Source organism: Equus quagga, chromosome 7 (genome assembly GCF_021613505.1).
Source record: "Equus quagga isolate Etosha38 chromosome 7, UCLA_HA_Equagga_1.0, whole genome shotgun sequence".
Classification (NCBI taxonomy): Eukaryota; Metazoa; Chordata; class Mammalia; order Perissodactyla; family Equidae; genus Equus; species Equus quagga.
Window position 1 is genome coordinate 31,502,887 of NC_060273.1, and position 24,046 is coordinate 31,526,932.

General features: G+C 48.1%; 1 protein-coding gene across 6 annotated transcripts in view; it reads right to left on the reverse strand.

Annotated features, from left to right (window-relative positions):
• CARD11 (caspase recruitment domain family member 11) overlaps positions 1 to 24,046 on the reverse strand; it is a 115,022-nt gene that overhangs the window by 28,702 nt on the left and 62,274 nt on the right. For 3 of the 6 annotated variants that reach the window (XM_046668515.1, XM_046668518.1, XM_046668516.1), the window contains exons 2-6: positions 15,568 to 15,701; positions 6,578 to 6,790; positions 4,817 to 4,954; positions 3,417 to 3,742; positions 404 to 583 (exon numbers count right to left, since the gene is read on the reverse strand). In XM_046668515.1, coding sequence (XP_046524471.1) covers positions 404 to 583; positions 3,417 to 3,742; positions 4,817 to 4,954; positions 6,578 to 6,790; positions 15,568 to 15,574 — 864 coding nt within the window. In that variant the 5' untranslated portion in view covers positions 15,575 to 15,701. The remainder of the gene's footprint in view (positions 1 to 403; positions 584 to 3,416; positions 3,743 to 4,816; positions 4,955 to 6,577; positions 6,791 to 15,567; positions 15,702 to 24,046) is intronic. The other 3 variants (XM_046668512.1, XM_046668514.1, XM_046668513.1) reach the window with 1 other exon arrangement.

Genomic DNA, 24,046 nt, shown 5'->3' on the forward strand with positions numbered 1-24,046 from the left:
GATGACAAACGTGGGGAGGCATCTGAAGTTTTAACAAATCACACGGAGCTGAGAGTTGAGATTCCCCGGAATCTTTAAGGGCAAGTAGGTTTCCCGGATGTACTTTTCGCACAGTGCCCCGGGGCACTGATTTCCGTGTGAATGGTGATTTTCACTGAATGCTTCAATTAAGGAAACACTGTCACAAGTACTCTCTCACGTAATGTCATGTCTCCGAGAAGTGAGTGGTGTGGTCACCCCTACTTTACAAAGGAGGACACTAAGGTGCCCAGGGATGACCTGCATCGCTGGTGGTCCTGCAGTCAGTGAGTGACAGCTCTGGGTCTCACACCCAGGCAGGTGTGTCCGTCCCCCAGGCCATCATCCTCCCTCTGCCCACGCTGCCCCCGCCCCCCGCGCTCACCTGTATGATGGATTGCAGCTCCTGGATTTTCGTCTTCAGCATCTCATTCTCCCGCTCCAGTTCCAGAACCTGCTCCTTCTTGGGCCGGTTCTCGATGTCGTTCTTCAGTTTCAGTGACTGATTCCGCTCCAGCTTGCATTCCTCTTCCATCTTATTCAACCGATGCTTGAGTTGGTCAATCTGAAACACGCCAAGGGTGCCGAGGGGAGAGTGCAGTTGGCAGGAAACACTCGGGAAAGGCGATGCTTCCCCAGGTCCTACAGAACTTCCAGCACGACCTGTGTTACGCCCCCCCCTCCTTCTTCCGGCTGGCGACAGAGAAGGGCTCAAAGAAACGTTTTCCAGTAAAACAAACCACCAGCTCTTGGTTGATGCCGACTGCCTTGTCAATTTAGAATAGTTTTAAAGGCGCTATATGGCCTGAGACAATTCCCCCAGGTAACTTCTGTGGGGTGGAAGAGGCTACAGATTAGGATAAAAGATAGCAAAGCTGGTTTCCTTGAGGTATGTTATCCATTTCAATGCCCTTTTGTGGTGGGTTTCAAACTCTGATCCCCTGAACTCAAGGATTCCCCTGAAGAACCCTAGTGTGATCGAAGGGAGCCCAGAGACGGCCAAGAAGACAGGGTTCTGGGCCCCACGCTGCCTTCATCCTCCGGAGCAGCCCTCCCTGCCCAGGTTTTGTCCTCTTGGGTTTCACACAAGATTTTATTAGAACAAATGGCACAGCTTCCGAAAGAACAGCTTGAGATTTACTGGACTTAAGTTCAAGAGATCTCCAGCCTAAAGGACGTGCCCAGACTTAGTGCTCCAAAGAGGGACTTCCTGGAGGAGGCAGGTACTACATCTGGAAATGGGACAACCGGAGACGTGCTGAGCATCACCTCCGAGAGGTGAGTGGCAGGAACTGGGGCCAGCAGAAGACGTCTTAAGAAGTCTTTGTGACTAAGCGTGTCTGCCTTGGTGAAACACGGTAAGACAAGAAGATCGTTCTCAAGGGCTGCAAGGAAGGGAGGCAGCAAAGGGGTGAGCATCTTTTTCAATTCTAGGCTTATGGGGAGAATGGTCACAAGACACCCAGCGGGTAGCGGGTGGGGCTTTAGCTGGGAAAGGACTGTGGCTCTTCCCTGCGGCCAGAGGGAAGCAGCCTGGGGCTGCAAAATAACCTCGGGACCCAGCCGGCTAGACGTTCGTTGCAGTTCCAGACACGCTGTTTCCCTACTAATATATCTCCAGGGAAATATAACACAGGAGAAAGTTCTAGGAGAGAAACTTTTAAGTCCCTGCCACAGGTCAACTGCTCTTAAACCCTAGATAGAACAGCACAGAAACCTCTCCTCCTGGTCACGCATCCTCAGCATCTTGGAAGATCAGCCCCAGTGCCCAGTGCTGGGTCCAGACCTCGAGTCCCATCCAAGTGGGCACGAGGTGCTGGCGCCGTGGGACGCTTACTGGGTTAGCCGCTTTGCCAAAGGCTCAAGGTGCAGCATCTCAGCAATCCCAGGGCGTAGGTATTATTTTCATTATTGCTCTTTACAAACGAGGAAACTGAAGCCAAGAGGCAACTAAGCGGTAAAGCCGGAAGCCAGAAGCCAGATTTGAACCAAATGCGTAGGATTTCAAAGCTCATGCTCTTAACAGAAACACTCTACTGCCCGCTATGCTGCTGACTCAATTCCCTTGAATTCTAGAGGACTATTTACTGATCTGTCTGCTTCAACTAAATTGTAAGTGACCTGGGCAGAAATCACGTTATTTATCCTTGTGCCCCCCCAGTGCTTAGCACAGTGCCTTATACGTGGCAGGTGCTTAATAAATATTCTGAGAGTCTATTTTCCACCCAGCAGCCAGAGGGATCTTTCTAGATATAAATCAGTTGTCACTCCCCAGCTCTCAATCCTTCAGTGACTTCCCATCACAAGTGGAATAAATTCCCAAGTTCTTACCAGCCCCCCACGATCCGGCCCCTAGCCATCTCCCCCACCTCCCTTCCTGCCACTTGCTCACTTGGCTCCAGCCCCGCTGGCTCTCTTGCTGTTTCTTAAAAATACGCAGCGTGGCCCTACTCGGGGCCTTTGTGTTTCTCCTGAGACCAGCCCGGTTGGCTCCCTGCCTTTCTTTAGGTCTCTGCCCGTGTGTCTCCTTCTCAGGGACCTTTCCTGAGCGTCCTATTTAAAATCGCATCCCTCACTCGCTATGCTAATGCTCTTTTTTTCCTCTTCTTATAGCACTTACTATTACCAGGCATTTATGCATTTGTTTTCTGATTAGAATGTGAGCCCCGTGACAGCAGGGCCTTGCTCTCCAGTTACGTATCCCTGGAAAAGAGCCCGGCGCATGGTGACGCTCCATAAATAAAAAGAACACACGAGTTAAGCAAACTCCCTTTCCTTTCTCCACTTTGGAGGTAAACTCATGTTTGACGCCAATCCCTTGGCTGGCGGACTGTTCACTGATAAGTGTATTGACTAGCCCACTGTGCCACGCTGAGCACTGTGGATATAGCTGTGATGGGCAGAGTCCTGGCCTCAAGGACCTCATGCACCGTGTCCATTTCCTCCCCGATTTTCCACAGCCCAAGCCCCCGGACCCCCCATCTTCCCCCTGATCCGCACGGTGCAGGGCCTGCGTGCTCACATCCACACATGCGCACGGTGGATTCAAGCTCCCAATGAGCAGAGCAGCTCACTGGATCCGTGCGCACATGGCACATGCGCATGGTGGATCTGGGTCCTGAGCCAGTGACAGGAAGCACTACTGGTTCCACGTGCGCATGTGCATAGTGGATGTGGTTGGGGGCCGGGGGTGGGGGGCGGCTCTCAAACCATCGCGCTAAGCCTCCCTGCGTTGGCGTGCATATGTTGCTGCACACCGTGTGTCTAGGTCCGCGGACCCCGTGTCCTTCATGCCCCCTAACCTAGCTGGGGGCGAAGCTGTGGCAGCCTGTGTGCACCTGTCTGCACTTGCCCACGTGGTGGTCTTGCGCCCCAGCGGCCCCCCGCGTCCCCCTCACCTCGAGCTGGAGGTCCCGGCTCCTCATGACCGCCATGTTTTTCTCTTCGCTGAGCTGGGCGTAGCGCATGGCCAGGTTGTAGTTGTCGTCCTTGACCTTGACCAGCTCGTCGTTGTAGCTGTCTCGCTCCTCCTTCATCTTGTAGTAGCGCTCCTGGAAGGTCAGCAGCTCCACCCGCGTCAGCGTCAGCTGCTTCTTCTCGTCCTCCAGCTGTCGCGACTTGGCCAGCAGCTCGCACCGCTGCAGGTCCTTGGCCTTCATCTGCTGCTGCAGCTTGATGACCTCGTTCATCAGGAAGTGCGTGAGGCCCTCGTGGCCCTCCTCCACTGTGGAGAGGGGGCACCCAGTCAGGCCCGAGGACTGCCGAGGGGAAGAGGGCGTCCCAGACGCGGGCAGGGGTCATTCGTTCACTCATTCACTCACCAACATTTTACCGAGCTCTCACTACCCATTGGGCACTGGGGAGTCAGGGTGAGCAAAATAGCCTTGGTCTGGGCAGAGCTTACGGTCTGGTAAGGGAGACAGACATTAAAAAGCAAATGATCACACACACACACAAAACTACAGAGGGAGAGGATTTCACAAAGTGAAGGTGTAGGGGGCTATGAGAGTGTGTAACAGGGGGGCCACATCCAGCCTGGGGGGCAGAGGGCTCTTGGTGGTTGAGCTGAAATGTAGAGTTGAGGGGGAAACACATTCTAGGAGCCACATTGCCAGGGCCCTCTGGGGAGGAAGGAGGAACTGAAGGAAAACCCAGAGTGCCCCGCTGGGGCGGGGAGAGGGGGAGAAGCAGAAAGGTGAGGCTGGGAGTGTCAGCAGAGGCTGGACCACGTGGGGTCCTTGTGGGCTCCATTAAAGACCTGGGTCTTTACATGGAACCAGTGGAAAACCAGTGAAAGGTTTTAAGCAGGGGAGGGGTACCTGGAGTAGGGAAAGTGTTGGATCAGAGCAGGAACGGATGTAGAGTTGATGGGGTTGAAGGGGTCTGGACTAGGGTAGTGATGGAGATGGAGAGAAGACTAACTTAGGAATATTTAGGAAAGAAAATCAAGGAGATGAGATGACCAAGGGCTCTGGCTCACGGGATACTGGCAAGAGAGTAAGCAAGGCAAGGACAAGACCCAGAGGGTGGTGCGAATGTCTGTTCCACCCCACCAACATTCATGGGAGATGTTCCATGAACACCCACTTCTCTTGGCCCCTATTTCCGTTTGCTCCTCTGTCACCTGCCTTTCATCATCAGGCAGAAACAAGTGGTTGATGTCCCACAAGGGCCACAGGGGCACTGTCCTGATGTCACAGATTCATAGCTTTAGACCTGCTCCCCCACTGGACACACACACAGACACAGACACACCTCCTGCTAGAGTCCAGATACTCCTGATGGCAAAGCCACTTACCCACGATGGTGGAAAACCTCCGGGTGGGCTCCTTGCCAGTCACCAGTTTGTACAATTCCGGGTAGTAAAACTCCAGGCTCTCCAAGAAGACCACGTAGCCCCTTTGCCCCTTGGTATGTAGAATGTCCAACAACCGGCCTAGGGGACAGGCCACATCACTCAATGAGAAGAACACGTATCTGATTGGATTCAAGTCTCCTTGTCCAGTCTTATCTTGGACTCATATCCCTCAAGAAAACTCTAAGAAGACAGTCTCATCACATTGTCACTCCTGAACTGCGTCTTGGAGTCCAGACAATGTAAGTCAAAGGGCCAGGCCCTCAGCAAGGATTCAGTGGGTGTTAGTTTCCTTTCTCTAAGAAGTTGGTAGAGCCAGGATAAATGGAATTGCAGCCACAGGAAACCAACAGTTTCAGGGAGCTTCCGAATTGACCAAAAGGTTAAAATTACCCAGATAGACACCCGCTCTTCTGTGAGTGAAGGAGGTTAGAAATACAATAACGATTACAGAATAATATGTGGTTCTCTGAGACTCAGAGAAGGAAGACGGATAATTGGGTGGGGAGCTAGGAAAAGTCCCAGGAAGCAGGCATAGCTCCATGCTGTTCTTTGGGATTATCACGTAGTCTGGAAACATCTTTATCCTAAAGATAACCTGCCCAGCAGTTTTCACTGTCTCTCCTACCGGTTCCACTTATCGTTTACATTTCTTGGCCCTTCCTTACACACTTTATTTTCAGATATTTCTTCCCTTGAGGTCCTGAAACTCTACATTTTCCCTAGGATGGACATAATAAATAGGTTTCATCTTGTGTCAGCTGTGTTTGGCGAAGCTGCCTGGAGCGCCGGGTTGGGAAGGAGTCTAAAGGCACATCCGAGCTCAGCAGGAAAGCAGGGTGTGATTAGTGATGTCTGTCACGTATGCAAAAGTCACAGAGGGTGAGCCACTCACCACCAGTCCTATCGGGGGACAGTGATCTTCGAACTTTTAAACTGTGAGCCCCAGAAAGAAATATATTCTACATTGTGACCTCGTGCCCACACACAAAGATACAACATATATATATGTGTGTACACACACATACATGTATAAAACCAAAACAAGTTTCACACACCATAGTGATCACCTCTAATGAAAGTGAGCAAGTGTCATGGACCCCTAGGCAGCCTGGGAAAGACTACGGACGCCCTCCTCAGAATAATATTTTTAAACAGATAAAATGCCTTGGATTACAAAGGAAATCAATTATAATAAGATATAGTTAGCAAATATGGCATCTCTGATTCAGTAATAAGTGTACTTCTGTATCAATGCATTAAATAACAAGATCCCTTGGCAGGTCTGATAACTAGCGTGATTCTGAGGGAGAGAGGAGCGTGCATGATATTTGGCGAGATCTGCAGCAGCTGTAATGGGATATGAAGATGTCTGTAATTTTTACGGTCGACAGAGTCGCAGGTACTGCCGATCACTCCTGTGATGTGTTGCCTGCCTACGTTCACAACCAAAAGGAATGCTAAATCTTGGTTGAGGTTAGTCAAATAAAGACATAATTTGCTCCCACCCAAGTTCACGGACCCTCTCAATTCTATGCATAAACAGCCCGGTGGCGGACGCGATGGGCAGAGGTCTATGGACCCCAGTGAAAAAAATTCCTGAGCTAGAGACACTTCATTTTGGTCCAGCTAACCGAGGACTATTTCCTGAAGCTTCCACGAGAGGTAGCCCACCCTTTGCTCCAAAGCGGCTCGTCAGGTTACCTGCCCGGTTGATCTTGGACGGCAACATGGGAGCGTTAAGCACCTCATCTTCATCTTGCTCATCAATGACCTTGCACTGGCGCAGGTAGGGGGTGAGCTTGGCCGGGTTGATATAGCGGCTTAGCATGTGCCGGTTGCACTCCACATTCTCCCACAAGGCGTCCTCCTCATCCTTCAGCGTCTCCATATAGTCATCCATGTCTGGCCCTCCTCCTTTTAGACAGAGACCCCAACAAGGTTAATAAAAGAACCCCACTGGAGCAGCTCTAGAAACACCTTCAGTGATTGCTAGACTACGTTGTGAAGTTAGAAAAAGTAGAGAAAAGTACATACCTTTTAGTTAAGGAAGGAAGGGATGTGAATATAGATAGATACATTTCTTTATAAACTCAACGTAAACAATGGATGGAGAAGCCACAAAATGTTTAAAACATTATTTATGGGCAGAGAAAGAAAATTTTGCAGTTGGCGTACATCCTTTCCGTCCAAGCTTTTATATTTTACTAAGAATTTATCTTTCCCCGAAAGAGTATAGACCACGATTTTTGGTTTTAAAATTTCACACAAAAGGCTTCATACTGTAGGCTTCCTTGTTTTCTTTTTCAACTTGCTTTTTTCTCTCTACACTTTTGAGATTTATCTAGGTTGGTACATATAGAGCTAATTCACTCATTTTTTAAAAACTGCTTTAGTGAGATAGAATTCATGGACCATGCAATTCACCTTTAAAAAGTGAACAATTCAGTGATCTTTAGTATACTGACGGAGATGCCCACAATTAACTTTAGAAAATTTTCATCTCCCCCCAAAGACACTCCATACCCTTTTGTAGTCATTCCGGTACCTGTCTCCCGAGCCAAAGGCAACTACTAATCTACTTTCTGTTTCTATAGATTTACCGATTCTGGACATTTCATATAAATGGAGTTATTCAACACGTGGTCTTTTGCGACTATCTTCTTCCACTTAGGATAACGTTTTCAAGTTTCATCCATGTTGTAGCATGTTGAAGTACTTTATTTCTTTTTACTGATGAATAATTTTTCACTGTATGGACATACCACATCTCGTTTAGCCATCCGTTGATGGACAGTTGGGTTGTTTCTAGTTTTTGGCTACTATGAGTTATGCTGCTATGAAGAGTCAGGAACAAGTTTTTGGGCAGACATATGTTTTTGTTTCCCTTGGGCAGATAGGGAGAAGTGGAAGGACTGAGCCATTTCTAAGTCTCCGTTTAACATTTTGAGGAGCTGCCAAACTGTTTTCCAAAATGGCGGCACCATTTTACATCCTTGCTAGCAATGTCTGCGGGTCCTAATTTATCCACCTCCTTGTCAACACTTGTGATTGTCCGTCTTTTTCTTTTGCAGCCCTCTGAGTGGGTGGGAAGTGGTATCTCACTGTGGTTTTGATTATTTATTTCTCCAATGACGAGTGATGCCGAGCATCTTTTCATGTGCGTATTGGCCACTCGTGTGTGGAGAAATGTCTATTCAAATCCTTTGCTCATTTTTCATTTGGGTGGTTTGTCTTTGTTATTGAGCGGTAGCAATTGTCTCCGTGTTCTGGATACAAGCCTCTTATCAGATACATAACTTGCAAATGTTTTCTCCCCTTCTGTCAGTTATCTTTTCACTTTCTTAAAGGTATTATTTGTAGCCAAAAGTTTTTAGCTTTTTTTTTTTTTGAGGAAGATCAGCCCTGAGCTAACTGCTGCCAATCCTCCTCTTTTTTGCTGAGGAAGACTGGCCCTGAGCTAACATCCGTGCCCATCTTCCTCTACTTTATATGTGGGACACCTGACACAGCATGGCCTGCCAAGTGGTGCCATGTCCACACCTGGGATCCAAACAGGTGAACCCTGGGCCGCCAAAGCGGAACGTGCGAACTGAACCACTGCGCCACCAGGCCGGCCCCCAAAAGTTTTTAGTTTCGATGTGGTCCAATTTATTTATTTTTCCTATTTTCAGTTGTGCTTTTGGTGTGTATCTAAAAAGCCACTGCCTAACTCAAGGTTATGAAGATTTATTTCTATTTTTTCCTAAGAGTTTTATCCTTTTAGCTCTTACATTTAGGCCTATGATGCATTTCGAGTTAATTTTTGTTTATGGCAAAACAGGTAAGGGCCTTTTTTTTTTTTTTGAGGTAAGGACCCCACTGTGTTCTTTCACATGTGGATATTTAGTAGTCCCAGAGCAATCTGTTAAAAAGATGATTCTTTCCCCATTGAATGGCCTCGGCACCTTTGTCAAAACTCAATTGACCATTAATGTAAGCATTTATTTCTGGACTCTCAGTTCTATTCCATTGATCTATATGTCTGTACTTATGCCAGTCCCACACTGTCTTCGTTACTGTAGATTTGTCGTAAGTTTTTGGAATGGGGAAGTATGGGTCCTCCAACCTTGTTCCTCCTTCTTAACATTGTTTTGGCTGCTCATGGCCCCTTGCAATTCCATACACATTTAAGGATCATTTTGTCAGTATCTGCAAAAAAAAGGTAGCCGGGATTTTGAGGGCAAATCCATTAAATATGTAGATCTATTTGGAGAGTATTACTATCTAACAATATTGTCTTATGACCCGTGAATATGGGTCTTCTTTCTATTCTTTGGTAGAATTCACCAGTGAAGACATCTGGTCCTGGGCTTTTCTTTGCGGGATGTTTTCGATTGCTAATTCTTTCCTTGTTATAGGTTTGCTCAGATTTCCTGTTTTTCTTGAGTCAGTTCCAGTCGTTTGTGTCTTTCTAGGAATTTATCCATTTCGTCTAAGTTATCTAATTTATTGAAAACAATTGTTCACATTATTCCTTCACAACACGTTTCTGTAAGGTTGGTAGTAACGTCTTCTCTTTTATTTCTGATTCTGGTAATTGGAATCTTCTCTCTTTTTTTCTTGGTCAGGTCTAGCTAAAGGTTTGTCAATTTGTTGATATTTCAAGGAACCCGTAGTAATACTCTTTTGTATTTGTATAATAGAGATAGTAATACTCTTTTTGTTTCATTGATTTTCTCTATTGCTTTTCTATTCTCTAACTCATTTATTTCTGTCCTAATCTTTATTATTTTCTTCCTTCTGCTTGCTTTGGGCTTCGTTTATTCTTCTTTTTCTAGTTTCATAAGGTGGAAGGTTAGGTTATTGATTTGAGATCCTTTTAGACATAAGCATTTATAGCTATAAACTTCCCTCTGAGCCCTGCTCTAGCTACGTCCCTTAAGTTTTGGTATGTTGCATTTTCATTTTCATTCATCTCAAAGTAAATTTTCTAATTTCTTCTGTGATTTTTTCTTTGGTTCAGTTTTTCAAGAATATGATATTTAATTTTCCTATATTTATGAATTTCCCAAATATCTTTCTTACTGATTTCTAATTTAACTCCACCGTGATTGGAAAATGTGCTTTGTAACATTTCAGTCCTTTTAAATTTATTGCAGCTTGTTTTATGCACTAGTCTGAACCATCTTGGAGAATGTTCCAGTTCGTGCTTGAGAAGAATGTGTATTCTGCTGCTGTTAGGTAAAGCGTACCATGGATGCCTGTTAGATCTAGTTTATTTCTAGTGTTTTCAAGTCTTCTGTTTCTTACTGACCTTCTGTCTAGTTGTTATCTATCATTGATGGTAGGGTATTTAAGTCTCCAACTTTTATCATTGAGTTGTGTATTTCTCCCATCAGTTCTGTCAGTTTTGCTTTGTGTATTTTGGGGTTCTCTTGTTAGGTGCATATATACTTATGATTGCTATGACTTGCTGGTGGATTGACCCTTTTATCATTAGGAAATGTCTTCTTATTTCTAGTAACACCTCAAGTCCATTGCATCTGATATTAGCCACTCTAGCTCTTTCATGCTTGCTGTTTGCATAGTATATCTTTCCATCCTTTTATTTTCAACCTCTTTGTACTTTCAACCTCCTTGTACCTTTGGACCTAAGGTTTTTCTCCTGTAGCAGAATATAGACGATCCTGTTGCTGCTGTTTTAATCTATTCCAACAACCTCTGAATTTCAATTGATTTATTCATTTTAACTGTTTTATATATTATTCCATTGCATGAATATACCATAATTTATTTATCCATTTCCTTATTGATGGATATTTAATTTCCCCCCAAGTTTTTACTTGAACATTTAGCACCATTTGTAATAGGGAAAAATGGAAATAAGCTAAACATCCATCAGTAGGTATTCCATGATCCTTTTGTACTATGGAATAACATTTTAAAGGGATATGGTGACATGGAGACATTCCAAGACACATGGTTTTAAACAAAGTAAATTTCAGAACACATACGTGTGGTATAATAATAATAAAAAAATTGGTCTTTGTCCCCGGTTTCTGGCACAGAGCTCCTGAAACTCTTGGAATCTCCAGAGTGTGAGCATCTTTTGGATGGTAATGAGATGACTTTTGGCTAAGAAACCCGTGGATAGCTTGAGGATGGGGCTGATTGCCAGAAAAACCAAGCAAGTGATTCTAAGGTTATGACTTCCAGCCCCACACCCCTACTCTGGGGAGGGGAGCGAGGCGGGAGATGGAGTTCCATCATCACTGGTAAGTGATTTAATCAACCGTGCCTACATAAGGAAGCCTTGAGAAAAGTCCCTAAACAATGGGGTTCAAGGAGATCCCAAGTTTTTGAACACACACATGTCCTGGGAGGGTGGCATGCCTTGACTCCACGGGGACAGAGGCTCCTGAGCTCAGGACCCTTCCAGACCTTGCCCTATACACCTCCTCATATGGCTTTTCATTTGTACCCTTTTAAGATAAACTATAATAAATATAGGGTTTTCCTGAATTCTGTGAGTCATTCCAGCAAATTACTGAACCTGATGAAGGGGCTGTGGGAATCCCTGAGTTATAGCTGTTCACTGAGAGTCTGGGTGGCCCCTGGGACTTACAACTGGCATCTGAAGTGGGGGTGGGCTTGTGAAAATTAACAGAGATGGAAGCCAAGTCTAGAGCAATAGAGACACCAGTATCCACTATCTGCCTTTCGACTCACATGCTCTCAGGAGGCCATGGCCCCGATACCCTGTTTGTGCCAGATAAACCCTCTGGCTCCAGCTGACTGACCTGCTCCAAGGAGGACCGATCCGTAGGCTGGGGGTTTCATATGGGCCACAGAGACAGTGGGGCGGGTGAGCGCTCGTGGGGAATTGAGCTACAAGGTGGCTGTGGAGGCTGGAGCTGTGGCATAGTAAAGCAGAGACGCAGGGAGGTCGAGGCTGTGGAGGTGGGGAAGGTGGAGGCGGACAGAGGAGGCAGGTCTGCCCAGGGGAGCTGCACTGAGAGACCCCAAGGGTCCACAAGAAGTGGCGGGAGTCCCTCTCTGGGTGCCCGCGTCCAGTTCCTGTGGGGGCAGTGCAGCACGAAGATGCCCCCCGCAGTCGCTCACTCTGACAATGTGTTGGTACGAGCATTTCCACTCACAGAGGAAAATGGACTTCCCTTTACTATTTTTAAGGACTCACCACCCTAAGAACTTGACTCGACAAATTGTGTATTGAACAGGAGGCAGACGCCGCCATAGTTTATCCACATCTCTCCCCTGCTCTGCCTACTTATGGGATCCTGATTTTTTCCCCAGGAATCAAGTGGCCTCATGCTTGAAGGAGGCCAGGCAGCTTCTGAGCTGCAAAGGCTGGGTCTCATCTGGTCTCTACCAGTGGCTTAAGACAGGTACATGAAGCCCTTTATGGCCCTTGCAACCTACCGGAAAGTCTGCTGGGGGCAATTCTGGTGCTTTTCTCCTTGATCTTTGACAGGAATGCAAGGAAGCAACACTGTCATCGAGCCTTTGGATGTTAGTGTGTGAAGCTGTGTGTGATGCTGGGGGTCACTGCAGCCATCCTGTGACCTGAGGACTTACCTAAGGACAAAAGCTAACACCCTCAAGATGGCAGAGTAGAGAGATGGGAAGAACCTGGGTTCTTCATGATGTCACCTCTTGGACACTAAATCAACCAACACTGGATCCCTCTGGACTCCTTCCTATGTAAGATAATAAATGCCCTTTGCCCTAAACCATTTTAAGTTGGGTCTACTGTTATTTGCAGTCCAAAGCTTGACTAACAAATGCATCTACTTGGTACGCAGACTTGCTCAGCACAGGGAGCGCAAGAGAGCTGAGAATCAGGAGTGAAGGAGTTTATGCTTTTTGGGAGAGTCAGAGGCCCGTGCCTGGAATTAATTAAATGACAGCTCGAGGCAGGAAGACGAGCAGGTCTGGATGGCACCGAGAAGCATCTCTCACTGCCCTTCACCAACAAGGAGGTTGTACTAGCTGGTGTGACATTCCAGGTACAAGCGTGTTCAATGCAATAGAAACACTTCCTCCGGGGACCAGGGTGGCCCATGCAGCCACCTCAGCAGGCCTTTGGTGGCTTCTGCTGGGAGAAGGAAGAAAAAAAGAGGTAGGAAATGCCTAGGGCAAAGCCTTTTTTCCAAAACAGAGATGAAAGGCGCCCTCCTACCTTCTATGCAAGGAGATCACAGAACTCGGATCTAATTTAAATATACCCCTGTGCATCTCAGCTGCTTAGCAAACACCGGGTAAGTAGAACTTATAAGAACTGACTCCTTCAGTGAGCATCCTGAGGGATGAGGCCTGTGCATCCCCAGGTCGGCATTCCTCCACCATCGGCTGACTCGAGTGAGCACCCACTGTGCGCCCAACACAAGTGAGTACCTACTATACACCGGACACTGTGTGAGGAATGGCATGCAAAGATCTTTCCAGCACAGTCCCCGCCCTTGTGAGGTGCTCAGACTTTGGTGGTAAGAGATGGCGCCTGCACAGACACCTGTAGGAGGGCGAGGAGGCTGCGGGAGAGGCAGCAGCGAGCCCACCAGTGGAACGGGAAACGCCCTCCATACTGGACTGCCCCTGTGCCGGGGGCTGTCAATCATCTTCGTATGTCAATTGCCTCCTTTAGTTATCACAGCAACTCTGAGAGGCGGACAGGGTCATCCCTGCCTTGTAGGCAGGTCCTAGGGATTGAACTGTCTCCCCCGCAAATTGATCTGGTGAAGCTCTAACCTCCAATGCGGGGGGGTGGAGGGGGGGCGTTTGTAGGTGGGGCCTTTGGGAGGTATTAGGGTTAGATGAGGACGGCCCTCATGACGGGGTAAGTGTCCTTGGGAGAGAGACACCAGGCAGCCTGCTCTCCTCCACCATGGGAGGACATAGTGGGAAGGTGGCCATCGGCAAGCTAGAGAGGCCTCGCCAGAACCCACACGGGCTGGCGCCTTGATCCTGGACTTCCAGCCTCCAGAACGGTGAGAAATCAGTGTCATTGGAGCCGGCCATCTGCGGTGTCTTGTTATGGTGGCCCCAGCTGATGAAGACAAACACCGGCCTAAGGAACTCGCTCAGGGCCACACAGTGAGCACAAAGTGGGGTTCCCGCCCAGACCTCCCCAACGCTAAGGCTCCCCTCTGAGGTTCCTCTCTTTAAGAGCAGGTGGCATTTGGAGCAGGAGTTTGCTGTGTAGACGGGGAGGTAGATTAAAGCTGTCGGTGAAGGACTGGAGTTTGCGTGGCACGGAACCCGAGCCGTGAGGAACCGTGACCCGGCCACCTGTTCCCACTCGAGGGCCAGAGAGTAAGGCGAACAGTGAGTCACTGACAGGCGTCTGTGTGGTTGAAATAAACTTTAGGATCGGAAAACAGGCTGACGTCGGTTACCTAGACTGGCTGAACACGCGTGCCACGCAGCCCAGCCCTCCCTCCCTCTCCGCACGGCACGAGACACGCAAGAACGTTCAACAGTGGCATCGTGCATCCCAAAACCGGGGGACCCCACAGACATCCCGGTGCAGCAGAGAGGATAAATGACGTGTATACCCAACGATGGCGTACTCCACAGCAGCGCAGAGGGAAAGAAATATGCTACATGCATCCACATGGACGAACCTCAGGGAGGTGACACTGAGTGAAAAGGCCAGTCCCAGCAGAGCACAAACAATGAGACTGTCTGTGTAAATTTCCCAAACACGCACGACCAAGCCACACTGTTCAGGATCTACAGCAAAACTATACCGAGGAGCAAAGACTGAGAAACGTCAGAACGGTGGCTCCCCCACGAGGCCAGCATGACGGCTGGGACGTGGAGCGACACCCAGGTGATCTCGGTGATCCTGGGAATCATGTTACTCCTTCAGCTCGGGACACGAGTGGGCATTTTATTGTTCTTTGCCTCATAGATACACACACACACACATAAATGAATGAATGAATGATTTAACGGGCAAAAACTATTCGTAGTGTAGCTAGCTTGGAAGAAAAAAACATCTTGGACACAGTTTCGATGTATTTCCTTTCCCAATGTATTTACCTTCCCAAACACTTTGCTGTAACCCGGCCTGACTCAGTCCCGTCGCCTGGGCCAAAGCAGGCGGCCGGTATCCAGCTCTGGGCAGTTTCCTTGAGAACAACTGGCCCAGAAACGTGCTCTTAGCCACCAAGGCCCTGAATTTTAGCAGCCTACCGTGCTGGGGCGTCGTCCCTCCCCTCACTCTTAGCCAGAGCCGGTGGCAACTCTGACCTGACCTTCAGCAGGATTTGGCTTCCAGTCTTAAGAAGTCAAACCCTAGACCACGTCGGTCTTTGGGTTCTACACGAAGAGCCATTCTGCTCACCTTCCTACAGGATGGGGAGGCTGCCTGCCCCTGGACAGACACCCTGGCAGCTGCTGGTCTCACTTCCCTCCCTCATTCATTCAAAACATTCGTCCTGTGGCCTCTCCTGCTGTTACATAAAGTCTTTACCTCGACCCCCGAGGCCTTGCCAGTCCCTGCGTCTCACCTCGGCTGTATCCGGGGCACGCTGGCCTTCTCCCTGATTCTCCACCAAGCTCTGGCTCCCTCAGGGAACGCCCTGAGCCTCCCTCTGCCTGGAGCCCTCCCCTCTCCGCCCGCCCATCAAGTGTCAGCTAGGCCTCACTTGCTGCTTTTTTATATAAAGGAGCTGACATACGGGAAGTACCTGGCATGCAGCAGGCGCTCAGCAGACAGTAGCCGCTCTCCCGTTATTGAGGCCTGACCCGGATTCCTTCCGGCTGGGGCTTGTCCTTCCCTGAGCCCGTCTCCTTCTGGATCTGCAGCTGCGGTGGCCGCGATCTGTAAAAGGAAAGGTCATCTGACTTGGCGCGAGGGCAGAGGTCACAGCGAGAGAACCCTTCAGCTATCAAAGCGATGCCCGGCTTGGGAAGAAAAGGCCAGAAAATGCCAAGGTGCGCATCTCTCCAGGTGACCGTGATGCGGTGGCCACAGCCAGGAGCTGCTAGAGCTTCTGTTCCAGCTGTGGCCGGCCTGGAAGGCCCCTGGCTGCAGGTCCCGAGACCTCTGGCAACGGAGAGAAGGGTAGGTGGGAGCCCGGGTCACTCGGCCAGGGTGGAAGGTCTTCACTCAGCTTTGAGAGAAGCCTTTGCAGAGTGGAGATCTTCTAATCAGCTACTAATTCATTAGGTCAAAGGCAACGATGCACCCCTGAGCCCAGAAGAGTTCCCTTCACTGTGAATTATGTCCTCGGCCCCCCGCTTGCCGTGGGTTTGGGCAGGAACACGCCACGGCACATGCGTAATTGCCCCAAGGTGGTGTTCCTTACGGTGACTGCCACAGCCTCAGTGATGCCCAGAGCGGTCACTCCAGGAGCCCGGTGATGGCTGTGGGTTTATGGGGAAAGGCTAGTTCCTCTTCTGGAGAAAGGGAGGTCAGGGACGGGGGGAAGGTGAGGCTCAAATCCTGAGAAGGTGACAAAGGGCCTGACACCTGTCCTGACAGCTGCGGAGGTCCCTGTAACGGGGGCCTCCTCTGGCGGCGGCTCCACTCGGCAGTGACGGGGACCCTGGAACGCCGCTGTTTAATCAGGATCTTGTTCGGTTTTGGCTTGGAGGATTAATCACAGGTGACACCAGAGCTCCCAGGGCTGACAGAAGCTGCTCTTGTCGGGTGTCAGCTTGGATCGAAGTGAACTGTCACAGGCCCTTGGCCCTGGGGAGGTGGCGACGACACGCTTCTCTGGAGGACACCGTCTCCTTGGTCTCCTCGTGGCCGTCCTGCTCCGCGGCTGGGACCGGAGCGGCCACAGTGCTGTGGGCCCCGTGGACCAGGCTGGGGAGCGGGGCCGAGCCCCCCGGCACAGGGCAGCAGGTCTGTCCACAGGCCAACGGGCAAAGGCAAGGGGAAATGACACTGTTCTGAATTTGCATTAAAAAAGTGGAAACGTGTGTTTCTTTTGTAAGCAGAAGAAAAGGCTTTTTAAAAATTAAGTGTAAGAGAGATTTTAATTGCAAGAAGAGGAAAACAGGTTTGTACGACTACCCAACGTGTCAACATAGGCTGGGAAAACCGAGGCACGAGACAACCAGCAACGAGGCGGGCGTTTCTATTTCCACCCTTAGAATCTGGCCTACGCCCTCGAGAACTTGGTCCTAAGGTCGGGGAAGAGGTACAGGGTTCGTCTCCTGAGGGCTTGACGGATAGGTGTAACATTCATCTGGCTGAAGCATCTGATATTTAGAGAGTATTTACTATGTGCCGGGCATTTTGCTAAGCATAACTGAGAAACCTCCAGAACTCTTCAAGCTAGGTGGTATCATTACTATTATTGTTATCATCACCACCATTTTATAGCCAAGAAAATCAAGCCTGGGAGATGTTCAAAGGCATATAATCATCACGAGAGGCAGGATTTGGACCCAAGGTTCTCTTACTTCCTCTTAATTCCTACTATACAGCCCCTAGAATTGCCTTTTTGTTTTTTTTTAAGTTTACCTTTGAGAGAACTCTAACCAGAAAGTGTATGTACAAAAAGCTGCCTGAAATTATGTTGAGTGAAATAAGCCAGATAGACAAAGACAATCTCTGTATGACTCCGCTCATACGAGGAAATTAAACATGTAGGCAAAGAGAACAGATTAGTGGCTACCAGGGGAAAGGGGGGGGTGGGGGGTGGGCACAGAGGGCGAAGTGGTGCACCTACAACACGACTGACAAACAATAATGTACAACTGAAATTTCACCAGATTGTAACCTATCATTAACTCAATAAAAATTAAAAAAAAAAAGTTCCCTGAAATATCCCTTTTAATACACAAGCTCAAGACAGAATTAAAACCAAGTCCTAAGATGGCAGATATTGGCTCAGGGTTCAAAAGAATATTGCTTCTCCAAAAAGGAATCAACTGCTTAGTGAGTTATGAGCTCCCCATCATTGGTGTCATTCAAGCACCATGGGTCGGTGCCCAGTCACCCGACAGTGAAGCCCATTAGTTGGCAAGCAGAACTTGTCCATGCTATTTTTGCTGACTCCCACTGAAGAATGAAAAACAGAGAGCTGAGGGTCACTTGATGTTTGAGGAAAGTCTCCATGTGAAAGGAAGACATCAAGAGACAAACTGATACAAGGAACCTGCAGGAATGAGACGACGCACGGAATGAGAGAAAACTTAAAGAAACACAGTCTAATAATTAAATGCCATTAAGAGATTAGATAAGATATTGCATCCAGAAAACAACAGTAGGATGCTATGAAAAGGGAACAATCAGAGAACAAGAAAGAGTTCTTAGCAATTGAAGTAGCAGAAATTTATAATCAATAGAAAATTTGGAAGATAAAGTTGAGGAAGTCTCCCAAAAAATTTAAAGAGAAGGAAGATAAGAAAGGGGGGACAAATGAGGTCCATTTAGAAGTTCTAATACCTGATAAATAGAAATCCTGGAAAGAGATCACAGAGGTTATGCTTTCTCTCTTGTAAATATTTTGGGCATACAACATAAATTAAGGGATGAAATTATCAGAGAAATAATATTAGAGGATTCATCAAATGTAGGATCATGAGTCTTCAGATTTAGTCTTCGAGAACTTATTACAATCAGTGGAAAAGAACCTTCTCAGAACATCACTATGAGAGTTCAGGCCACCAGGGAGTAAGAGAAGACCCTAAAAGCTGCCAGAGAGAGAACATCAGGTCATATGCAAAGGACTGGAAGGAAATGTGGCATCAGACCTTTCCACAGCAACGGCAGAAGCGGGGACACAATGAGGCGGTACCTTCACATTTTTGATGGAAAATACTTTTTACCCTAGAATTCCATAGCCATCCAAACTATTATGTGTGAAAATAGAATGACATTATTTCCAGAAAGGCAAGGACTCTAGACGTTTATCTCCCCTGTACCATATCCTAGGAAGCTATTGGAGGATATGTTCCAGTAAAAGGAGGGAATAAAGTAATACAAGAGGAAGGTATGGAGCCCAGGAAACAGAGAATCTAATTGGACAAAGCAACAAGGAAAGTTCCAGATGAGAGGGATGCAGCAAAAAGTAGCTGGCTAAGATTATGGCAGGATAATGGAGGGCGCACGAGAGGAAGGCTGTCTGGAAAAATACTGAATGGTTATCTGATATATTGATAATTTAAGAAATAATATTGTTAGGCAAATGACAGGACTGAGAGTACATGGAAAAAATAATTAAGGATAGATACATAAAAAGCCTCAGCAAATGAAAAAAAAAAAAAAAGTGAGGCAATATTAATTCCAGGAAAAAACAAAAGACAAGGAAGGCAACATAATCACAGCATACAACTTGCCTCGGCATGAACAATATTCACCTAGTCACGATAACGTAACGCGCAAAACTGTGATACAAATGTATTAAGAGAATGGAGGGAGGGGAAATGCATGGAGTGCACTACTAGTAAAAGACAGCTAAATTCTCACCTACCTAACAGCATGTCAATAAATAGCGACTTTTAACACATAGAGCAATAAACAGCAATACAAGCATGTTATTTAGAAATAAGGAGGTAGGGGCTGGCCCGGTGGTGCAGTGGTTAAGCACGCACATTCCACTTCAGCGGCCCAGGGTTCACTGGTTCAAATCCTGGGTGCAGACATGGCACCACTTGGGAAGCCATGCTGTGGTAGGCGTCCCACATATAAAGTAGAGGAAGATGGGCATGGATGTTAGCTCAGGGCCAGTCTTCCCCAGCAAAAAGAGGAGGATTGGCAGATGTTAGCTCAGTGCGGGGGCGCAGAGGGTGGGGGGGGGAAGAAATAAGGAGGTAAATAGCAGAAGAAAATGACAACGAAGAGTTAGAAGTGGTTGCCTCTGGGGATCAGGACTGGCGATGGTGATGGCCAGTTTGAGAACTGATGTTTTCCATTGCAAGCGTGCTTTACTTTTTAAATTCTGCATGACATATATATTATCTTGGAAAAAAATTGATAAAAATTAACTATGTCAATAGTTGGAAATATGGACAACGCATTTAAGTATAAAGAATCATGGGGGTCGGCCTGGTGGCGTAGTGGCTAAGTTCGCACACTCCGCTTTGGTGGCCAGGGTTTTGCCAGTTCTCATCCTGGGTGTGGACCTACACACAACTCATCAAGCCATGCTGTGGCAGCATCCCACATAAAACAACTAGAAGGACATACAACTAGGATATACAGCCATGTACTGGGACTTTGGGGGAAAAATAATAAAAGAATCAACAGTTACCTCCCTTCTCTGCACACTTAACCACATTCTATCTTTTGTAATGCTTGTCAGATAGCTCACCCCTTCATAAAACAGACATGTGTCCTGGGCACTTCACAGATGTCCCCTCACTTAACCTTCACAGGAGCTCAAAACAGTAGGTTTTATTCTTCCCATTTTATGATGAGGATGCAGGATCAGAGAGTCAAATAATGGGGTGAGATCCCACAGCCACTAAGTGGCACAGCGGAGATTCCAGCTCCGCCCCCACTGACTCCAGGTCATCTTATGTTAATTAAACTAGCAATCATCATAGCTAACATTTGTTATGCACAGTGTCTAATCGAACCAATGAGACTCCTTGCTTCCTGGGCTCTGTAGCCTCCTCTTTATTGCTTTATTCTCTCATTTTGCTGGAGTATATCCTCTAATAGCCATCCATGAAAAGGTACATGGTGGTTGTTATAGGCAGACGTTGTGTTAAATGCTCCATGTGGATTATCTCATTTAATACAACCACCCCATGAGGTAGATGCCACTACTATGCCCATTTTATACAAGAGGAAACAGGCTCAGAGAGGTTATCTGCCACAGGTCTGTCTCCTCTCTGCATCTCCCAGAGAACTTAGCACGAGGGCTTACTCTTGGCAGGTGTTCAATGTACATTTGTTGGGTGAATAAACAAAAATAAAATCCTCAATAACATAAGCAAAGAGCTGCAATCGCCTCAAATCCAGAGAGTACCCAGCCCTCTGGCAATGAGCTGTCTTTGCGAGGCAGACACCTCGTCTCTCCAACAGCCGACCCAGCACAAAAGCTCTGAAACCAGAAGGGGGTCAACAGTCAGTTAGATAAATGCGTCTCTGGTTAATTGATCTGCCTGGATGATTGGAACGAGAGGCTGGAGATGGAGGGTTTAATTATTCCAATGAAACCTCCACTTAATTGAAAGGACTTCTGGCAAAAAAAAGGAAAAAGATTATTTAAAAGGATGATCTACTGCCTGCGTGGAAGGACTGAAGAGACGTTGGCACACACCGGCACTCCAGCCTCTAGAGGGTTTATAGCCCCAGAATTAAAGCTCATAGAAAGGGACCAGGATCACCCCCTCCTGGGTGCCTCCCCACCTCCCCCCACTCTCACAGTCCCCTTCATGCCTACAAAAAGGGCACTTAGAGAAGAAGCTGGAAAATTCCCCTGCAGGCATCTTCCTTGACATCCCAGTTAACTTTTTAACCTCTGTCTATCTGAGCTCATTCCCCTGAAATATTGTGATGATAATATTTCTCATCAATTTACATGTGTACAGCAATCAGCAGGGCTTCACTGATACATATTTTGAAAGCAGCAATTAGCGTTTCAAATTCACAGCCGAGTGGCAGACACTGCCAGCTGCCGGCCCGATAGCCATTCTCTCTCATGAACAGAGCCCCGATTTTGTTTGGAGCATTACTGTGCTCATCTAAAAGATGATTTCCAGCCTCCCTTGCAGCTAGAGGTGGCTGTGAGGCACAATTCTGGCCAACGAGACGTACGTGGAAGCTTCTGGATGAGATCCAGGAAGGCTCTTTAGAGGGAGGCAGAATCAGGGGAGAAGAACCTTTTCTTTGCCCCTGTCTTCCTACCTGGAATGTGGATGCAATGATCTGAAGCAGAGCAGCTATCTTGTGAGCATGAAGACAAAGGCCACACTCTAAGTACGGCTGCATAGGATGCTACAAGGACTTTGGGTCCAAGCTAACCTTTGAGTTCTTGGTCCACGAGAAGAAAAAAATCCCTAGTATGCATAAAACTCTGATTTTCTTTCTATTACTTGTAGCTGAAAACCATCCAAACTGATATATGTGACAAGTAAGCTCCAAGCCTTCTAAGAAAGTCATGCTGGTCCCAGCCACAGACTTCTGAGCCCTACAATCTAAGCAATAGCCTTATTTATCTATTTGCTCCTGCTCCTTTTTTCTAGATACAAAACCAGAGTAAGCAAGTGATCAATAAAGACTAAGTATTGCCCACAAACAGACAGTGGTGTGACTCTGAGGGGTTAGCAATGCCATGAGGAGACGGGAACCCCCACACTCCACCAGGGTCTGTTTGCCTAGCCATCCCTGGCCTGCCATGCACGGGCAGGACGACGGCGCTCACCTGCCCACTATGGTCCTGCCTCAAATGCTGAGCCACCCCTCACTTTTCAGTCAATCTCATTATTCCACACGCACCCATCTCACATTACAGCCAAGCTTCTCAGCCTTCAGCCCAGGCACGCCCACCACCGCCTGGCATCTCCTCAGGCACCAGGCTACCTATAATACTTATACCTGAACTCCTCAAGGTGCCCCAGCCATCTACTTTCAGGTGAGCCAGGCAAAGAGCCAAAGGTTTCTGTGGAATAAAAATGTCTCGACTTGGTACCTTTTAGGAAAGGCTGAAGCATCTGTAGGAAGTCAGTATCTGGTGGGGGGTGAAGCATGGCACAGTTACGGAACCCAGAGGCCAAGGGCATGGCAAACCTTAACCCCTCCTCCTCCCCAGGCCTGCCGCCAGCCCAAACTTATTCCATGGAGACAAAGAATTTTGGAAGGGCACATGCCTCTTGCATTCCCAAAGGATACTGCTTCCCCCCCGACCTCGAGCTCCCATTTTCCTACCACCACTGCAGAGAAGCTGCCGAAAAGAGCACAATCAGGAATGACAGATTTAAATTGTTCTGAAATGCATGTCAATTTTTCACATTGGCTCCTCCTGAGCGTTTGCGCCGTCTGGATTCCAGAGCCATGCACACAGCAAACTGACAGCTCTGATGGTCTCCGGGAGCCACGGCTGGACCACTCTGCCAAACCCAAGAGTGAGGTCACCCTCTCGGACTCCTGGAAAGGGCAGCCTCGCCATGGGGCTGGCTTCGACGATAATGAAATATGTTCTCTGCTGCGGTTGTCCTCAAAGGCTGGTCAACAGATCTGCCTTTGCTGTAGGGGGCTGTAAGTCACTGGGACCACCAGCTGATTCCAATTCAGGAGCCCTCTGTGCTTTCAAAGACAGACCCTTTGTTTCATCTGTGGGCCCGACGAAATTCTTTTTCACGGGCGTGCTCTTTAGCGTCCTGGCTACCGTTTCCCTATTTGGGCTGGGAATAACTTGGCAAGTCCACGGTCCCTCTTAGAATTCTTCAGGTCTTAAGCCTCGGTTTGCAGCCACACTCTCCAGCATGTGGTCGGTTGTCAAGAGATGTCTGCTGAATCGAATGCTCTAACGACCTAAGGACTTTTGATAAAAATATTCCATTGTCACAGAACTGTGTTCAGCAATCAGTCAACCAAGAAGCAAATGATACGGTCAGCCCAGGCTCGCGGCTCTGTGAAGCCCCGTCCGACCCCTCCAAGAGGAGCACCGACTCCCTCCACATCCTCCTGGATGCCGAGCATGGACCGACATTCCTGCGTGTTTCTCTGTTGTGCAGTGACTCATTTCCATGTCTGCTGTGAATTCCCTGAGAGGAGGACTTGTGTCACACTCATCTGTGAAGCAGAGCACGCTGCCCAGCACGCGGCGAGCTCTCCACGCACCTGCTCAGAGAGCGATCGTGTCTCCTTCCAGGGTCAGCCTGGAGACCTGGGGTTCCTACTGCACAAAAGCGACCCCAAAGCGGGACACAGCACATGCATCTTGGTGCGTAAATTGCAGAGAAGCTAAACTCTAGCGCGGGTGGGGTGGGAGGGAACCAGGAGTTACTTTTTGATTTGGGGTCGCGTGGAGGCAGTCTGGAAGGGTCAAAATCGGACACGGGAAAGGCACTGCCTTAAACTTGAGCATTAACAAGAATTCTGCTCCCGGAAGCCTTTGGGGCTGGCGGGTGAGTGTGTTGGGTGAGCCCAGGGGCCCCTGGAATCTTCGAAGTGAAAAGGTCGGGCCCTTACATTTCATAGAAAAGGTCACCAGTGTCATCCAAGAAGAGCCCCACTTGGAAAGCAGCCAAGAATGA